The following is a 7,345-nucleotide window of genomic DNA, read 5'->3' on the forward strand; positions in this document are numbered from 1 at the left end:
GTAGTTTAGTGCGTTCGTGTGTATACTTGTTCGTTTGTAAAATGAACGACTTAGCGACTTTTACGTAGTAAATACTTATGTGTTAACGTATTAATTAGTTTATTAATGGTACGTTGACTATTCTTTTTGTAAGTAAGTACATTTCTTTATAAAAATATTGTAATATGCATCAGATGATTGATCATGCACTACGACCTCCCGTACTACACTACGCTAACATAAGTTAGACGTGTATAAGATGTAACATTTTTTTGATGAATTACGTTTATATACGGCTAACTTGCGCTAAATCAAAAAATAGAAATAATTAAGGAAATATAAATATGAGATATTACAATGAATAAATTAAATATTAAGCATACCAAATTTCAAAAAAGTATCTTAATTAATGTAAAAGTTATCACGTTTTTCCCTTTAAACGCCTCTACTGTAAAGTACGCTTTTTGAGTTAGCGTAGTATAAATTGCTGGTGTCGACATATATGAATCCATTTAATAACTTTTGTCAAAAAAAGTTTCGTTGAATGAAAATATGTATTCCATAATTACCGATATGGGTATCGAAGTCAAGACTCCGTGCTAAGCTTTATATTATTAATTTAATATAATTATTATAGAAAATATACGTCCTAATAAAAATGCCATAGCATTAAAAAAACTAGAACAAATAAATGTCGATAATGTTAGCCCAACACTATTGAGTATCGATAAAAACTACTTGTAAGAACAACACTAGTTCGTGGTAGAGAATTGAGAATTATGAGCTTTATCGCCTTGTTATAAAGTCGATTTTTCAATGACATCACGATTTTATCTCTAGAATGCAAATTTATAGATAGGTTATTAAATAATGGCCCTGGAAATGAGTAAAAAAAAAGTAAAAAGATGTACTTAGATAGTCAATTCTTGTGAAAAATTGTAATTATTTTTTGTTATATCTTTCATTTTAATGTTTAATTCTTATTATTATGTGAAATTGTTATTATTAGCGTAATATTATGTAATTGTAATCCTGTAATTATGATTTGTGTCGCGGAAATATATGAAATTGTGTTGAATTGTGTGTGCAATAATTATTTCACTTTATTAAAGAATAGAAATGCTTAAGAACAGAGCGTATTTCTTTTTGAAAGGTCGACAACGCACTTGTAACTCTTCCTCTCAATTACAAAAGTAATTTTAATTTGTCATATGAGTGTTATGTCCGAATACTCAAACGCTACTCAATTTTAAGACGCTCTCAAAACTAGTTCTGTCCCTATCAATTCTTTATAAAACGACAGAGATAGCACGATATTTAAGTACAACTTAAAATTGAGTAGCATTTCAGTATTCGGGCGTTAGATACTAAAGATACAATTTTGACTCGTTTTATATGGAGCTGGGTCGGTTCATATCTGACGGAACATGCGTCGCGTATCATCGGTCGCGTAACGCCAGAACAGACAAATGTATAGACAAACAGTTGACCGTTCACACTCAACCGATGATACGTCAGTACGACCGATGATACGCTCGACGTATTTTACTTCAGATATGAACCGACCCAAGTCAACATTGTATCTCTTACTGCCACACTCAGAGTCATTTAATGGTTACTTAACCCAGTCCTTAGCTATTGTTTTCCATACAAATTCGTTACTAAAGAATAGTTTAAGTAATCATTAAATGTCTCTGAGTGCGGTAGTTATTCTTATAAGTAAATCTACAGATAGATAGGTAGTTGAAAACAGCCATAAACTGTGTATAAATAAATTCTAGTTTTATCGAAGTTGCTGGATCAATTTCTTTAAAAACACAACTCTATTTCATAGTTCCTAAGGTATATTTTGCAATGTACACACTCTTTCTACATAATTTTATATGTTTTTGCGTGAATATATGTCGATATTTCCTGTATGTACAAACTCGCCGCCCGGCGACCCAGTGGTACTTAATGTGATATATTATTATATTATAGTAAATAAATATAATTATATTTTAATTAGCCATTTTTTGTTTTATTACTGAAGATTTTTTGCTCATATTTACTCTATTTTTTCCTTCCTTTTTTTAATGGGATAAGCCCGCCACAACCTCCCATACCGCTGCAACTCCTGTAAGCCAGGATCTACAGTAGATACAACCATGATAACACCGGAACACTGAAGTCCGGCGCAAATAACTGTCTTGGATCCCGCAATGAAATAAATCAAACTGCCACCAATTTTCCTTTCTTTTATATAAAATCGTAGAACTAATAGGATTTTCTCCTGTGTCGTGGGTACGTTTACAAACATACAAGTTCACATACACATGACACCCAAACCCGAAACAACAATTTGTGGATCACACAAAGAGTTGCTCCGTGCGGGAATTGGTCGAATCAGCCGGTTGCCAAGTAACCTCACCGACCGTGCAGTAATTTTATTTTTTTAGGACACAAAATAATAACTGGTAATTTTTTCTTCAAATTTTTATTTATAAACCCTTAACATTATTATTTTTATCACTTAGGACTTTCAAGGAAGTAAAAATATTGACAAAAGCTCTACTAGTTTCCAGTCACAGAGGGTCTTTTCATCATGAGCTGAGAGAGAGAGCAGGGTGCAAGGACGCGGCAACGTGTGACGTGCAGACTTGTGACTGACTGTATTCCCTCTGTGATTTAAAACCAGTAACCAGTTTTTTGAGAAGGGAAAATCATCTAATGACTTCTTCCGCCTTGGGCGAGGCGAGAAAAGTGTGAGACTATTACTGACCTAAAACAACCCTGTTTCTACTCCTGCTTTGGGCCGCAGCCCCGGTAACCTGTTACATTGCTCTGGAGCATCAGTCATCAGTCCCACGGGGCCCCATCTGTGATGGTCTGGCTAAATTCTTTCTACCTAATATTGCAATCATAATAGCTAGAGAGATCGTTGATAAATAATATCGCGCATATCAGTCGATGTTCAAGGTTATGCGATGCTTGCCGAAGTTAGTTTTTGGATGGGTTGCCACCCATCTTATCACACTTATTATCGAACTGACTTCCTGGTAGGTTAGTAGGTACCTACCTACTACTAGTGTAGTGAAGGATAAGTCGTAGCGCGAATTAAGTTTTGGTTAACAATTTTTTTAATGAAATAATCCGGTGAACGAGCCTAAGGATCACCTGATGGTAAGCAATCGCCGCCACACATGGACACTTCAAACACCAGGAGGCGTAGCTGGCCTTTTAGGGGTTAGGAATTTAAGGGTTTTTGGGCCTCCGGTAACCTCACTCACACAACGCAAGCGTTGTTTCACGTCGGTTTTATTTGAGGCCGTGGTATCACTCCCACACCTTTGAATCAAGACACGATTTCATGCCGTCGTCGTCCATGACATGTCATCGTTTTATCTATTTCATATTCACGTTTGATCATTTGTGAATTTATGCCTTCAGACAATTTAGATGGTCGGTTTTGCTAAAGGTAAGCGTCGAGTCTACAATTATGCCAGAGGAATGTTGCTTCGATCCCACTACTGGATGGGTGGCAATTTATTATCATACTGCCTTTCTAGTAGGTACTAGTGGTAGGCATTTCAACAATTACTTTTGAAATGTTTTATCTTATAATTTTTATTTTTTTAATCTTATAATTAAGTGAGCTACGAATCGTAGCTACGATCATTACTTGATTAGTTCGGGAATACTTTCTTAGCAACATTCTATGCAGTATAACTCCGAAATCACTGACGTTTGACTTTAATCGTAATACTAAAGTTTTAGTTTACATAAGAATACCTATCCATTGATAGCTCTTTGGGGCGCACGCGGTTTGCTCGGCGCCGCACGCACGGGTCTGGTTCTGGTCGGATGGAAAGCTACACTTGCTCGCCGTCCGTAAACCCGCATTGCAAGTGAGATACCACGCATTTATAACCCTGCGAGTGTCACTCGTTCTTGGACGATATTTATGACATTTTTGATCTTAGAAACTTCAAGGTATGTACCTATAAATAATGCACATAATCATGCTTTTTATAGCCGAAGGGGTAGGCAGAGGTGCACGTTACGACACGTAATGCCACTGTACAATGTACACCCACATTTCACAATTTATGTTATAAGTCCCATGTAATAGGGGGTGAGCCTATTATCAAATACCGGGCACATTTCTAGACTCCGTGCTCCTACTGAGAAATTTTCGAAACAAGCCCAGCAATACTTGGCCCGATTAGGGAATCGAACCGGACACCCCTTGCCACTAGGCCAACGATAAAGGTATAAATAAGTAAAAGTAAAAATAAAACTCAAAACTAAATAATATACACCATTTGTTTATTTGGTCCCATTTTAAACATAACATAACTTTAAATAATAAATAACTTGTTACATGGATGACTTGTCAAACATAATTATCACTACACACATACAATATGGGTTACTCAATGGTTATTTTAAAACCTGGTTTAACTTTTAAACGAGCTGACGGATCACCTGATGGTAAGCAATCCGCGCCGCCCATGGACACACAACACTATAGGAGTTACAAAATGATTTACTGGCCTTTTTGAGAATAAGGGGTGTAGGGGGAAAGAGAGAAGGGGAGGGGGATTGGGGATTGGGCTTCCACCCGAAACACTAGAGGAGTTATAAATGCGTTACCGGCCTTTTGGGGAGATGGGGGAAGGGGTAAGGGGTAAGAGAGAAGGGGAGTCACCTGTAACCTCAATCACACAACGCAGGCGTTGTTTTTATACAACGTTTTTTTGTTAAACCACATTTTAAAATATGGATAAAGAGGACATAGAACTCAATATAGCATTTTCACATAAAATTATTCAACAAAGCATTACACATCTTTACATTATGTAAAGTCGGGTAAATCGGGAATGTACTGTACATTAATTTGCGAGTTACATACATGTATTTGTTTGTATTCATTATGAATACATCAATTGAATAATAACCACTCCAATTAGCTGCCATAAAAACAACCAATCACATGAGTTAAAAAAAGTGGCAACAAGAAAAATCTACATATTTTGGAAACTAAGATTTGCATGACATATTATTTAATTATTTAATAATGCATAAAATAAAATTGAATTTCATACGATATTTTGATTATTGATTGAAAAATTCATAATTACACCTTTTGACCGTCAGATTGCAAGTTTGACATTACACAGGATGTTTTAAAAAATAGCCTCCTCAATTATGGTTACACCATGTGTAATGTCAAACTTTTGAGTTAGTGATGTGTCTATTAGCGTACGCGATATATGTACAGGCAACACTTCACTACATAGTATAAAACAAAGTCGCTTTCTCTGTCCCTATGTCCCTTTGTATGCTTAAATCTTTAAAACTACGCAACGGATTTTGATGCGGTTTTTTTAATAGATAGAATGATTTAAGAGGAAGGTTTATTTGTATAATACATGCATAATATATATCCATTGCACAAATATATATATAGGGGTGTACATATCTTTTAAATTTATCTACAAGAGTATCATATTAAATTTTTACGCTTTTGAGCTTTTTAAGCGAAAGCGAATATAATCATAAAAATCTAAGTTAACTTGATTGCTTATCACATTTATTAGACTACTGAAATACCCAATAATCCTTTACTCGACTCAAGAATCTAACTTGGAATTTCGTGCTTAACAGCCGCGTTGGAACCGAAGGCGTAGAAAGAGGTGCACATATACAATGTAACACACAGTGTTCACCATTTATGTTATGATTGAAATGTAAAAGGAGGTAATTCTAGAGCTATATACATATAAAAAATCGGGTTAAAATTTAACTGACGGTCAAAAAGTGGTATTTTAGGACCAATATAGCATATATACAACCATTAGGCAACTACATTATATAATATCTATATGTTTCGTTTAATATATGTAATATATAAAACAAATAAATATGCAATTGGACACTACAATTAGATTGTCATGTTTTATAAATTTTTTAAATCGTGTGAAAATATTTCTGAATTATTTTCCCAAATAGAGTGGTTAAAAGAGCTTGAGATGCGTTTTATTAAGGGGGGGGGGGTTTGGATCGTCCAAAAGGAAAGATGACGGGGTATGAAAATTAAAAACCTATTTAGTCTGTCAGTCCGTTCCCCCTTGGGCGAGGCGAGAGGGAGTGTCAGACTCTCACTGACTAATGTATAGCCACTATGACTAAAATTCAGTATAATTTTAAAATATTTTCACACGATCCTAAAAACTATTACATTACAAACAAATAAATTCATAAAACTTAACTTTTATTACAAATCTGTTGTACTTGAGGTCGAGACAAACATACATATAGCTGTCTCACTCTTGCATAGTATATGTAGTATATCGTTGTGGATATAGCTATCTCTATTATTGATATATTACAATAAAATTATAGCTATCTCACTCTTGCGTAGTATATTGTTGTGGGTGGGCAAAAATGGTGAAGAAAGGATGGATGAAAGTAGAGTTATGATAAGAATTTATAAAAAAGGAGATATTTTACCCTATGATAACCTAGGTATATGGAATAGGAGGTATACGAGCAGACGGATCACCTGATGGTAAGCAATCGACGCCACCAATAGACACTCGAAACACCAGAGGCGTTACATTAAAAAGCACTACGCTTATACTTAAAGCTTTGAAATACATAATTACAAAGAAAAACCTGCGCAAGAGTTCAACTACCCATTTTCACCAACCTCTCCCAAATTTAACAGAACCCCTAAACTAAGATAGGTGACACTTACCATCATTTAAACATATCATTACATATCGTCACGCCTTTAATCCCCGAAGGGGTAGGCAGAGGTGCACATTATGGCACGTAATGCCACTGTTTTGGTTTTAACCAGCCTATAAGTGACATCTAACAATACAGGGCTTAGTTTAGGTGCTCCTTCACTTAGGTAACACTTAGTTAAGAGATGGTTGGTGAAAATAGTTTTATTCTGGTTTTAACCAGCCTATAAGTGACATCTAACAGTAGTTTAATAAGTTTAGGTGCTCCTTCACTTAGGTAACACTTAGTTAAGAGGATGGTTAGTGAAAATGGCCATATAGAAGAGTCTGGACCTCAGTAAAACAGACATTGTACGCATCTAGAAGCCCCAACAAGAAATAAATATGTACCCTAGATAAATTTGTTCGACCTAATTGTTTAATTTTAACATTACCTATGTGTTACGCTCAATGTTCCATCTCTAGAGCCGACAGTTTTCTTATAAACTCGCCTCGCTGGGACGGTGTTAGTTTCTGCAAAGATATAGAAAATTTATTATTTAGTCAAAGTCAAAGTATTTATTTGTGAAAAATATTATTATGATACATTAGAGGTTGTAGGGTATGCTGCTATACATGAAGAGATCCTGCTA

General features: G+C 35.2%; 1 protein-coding gene across 8 annotated transcripts in view; it reads right to left on the minus strand.

The window, feature by feature from the left end:
* Window positions 1-6,937: 6,937 nt before the first annotated feature.
* Window positions 6,938-7,345, minus strand: part of LOC118280471 (acetyl-CoA carboxylase) — a 124,540-nt gene continuing 124,132 nt past the window's right edge. For 6 of the 8 annotated variants that reach the window (XM_050701736.1, XM_050701733.1, XM_050701735.1 and 3 more), the window contains one exon: window positions 6,938-7,226. In XM_050701736.1, coding sequence (XP_050557693.1) covers window positions 7,161-7,226 — 66 coding nt within the window. In that variant the 3' untranslated portion in view covers window positions 6,938-7,160. The remainder of the gene's footprint in view (window positions 7,227-7,345) is intronic. The other 2 variants (XM_050701734.1, XM_050701738.1) reach the window with 1 other exon arrangement.

The sequence above is a fragment of the Spodoptera frugiperda genome, chromosome 21 (assembly GCF_023101765.2).
Source record: "Spodoptera frugiperda isolate SF20-4 chromosome 21, AGI-APGP_CSIRO_Sfru_2.0, whole genome shotgun sequence".
Taxonomy (NCBI): domain Eukaryota; kingdom Metazoa; phylum Arthropoda; class Insecta; order Lepidoptera; family Noctuidae; genus Spodoptera; species Spodoptera frugiperda.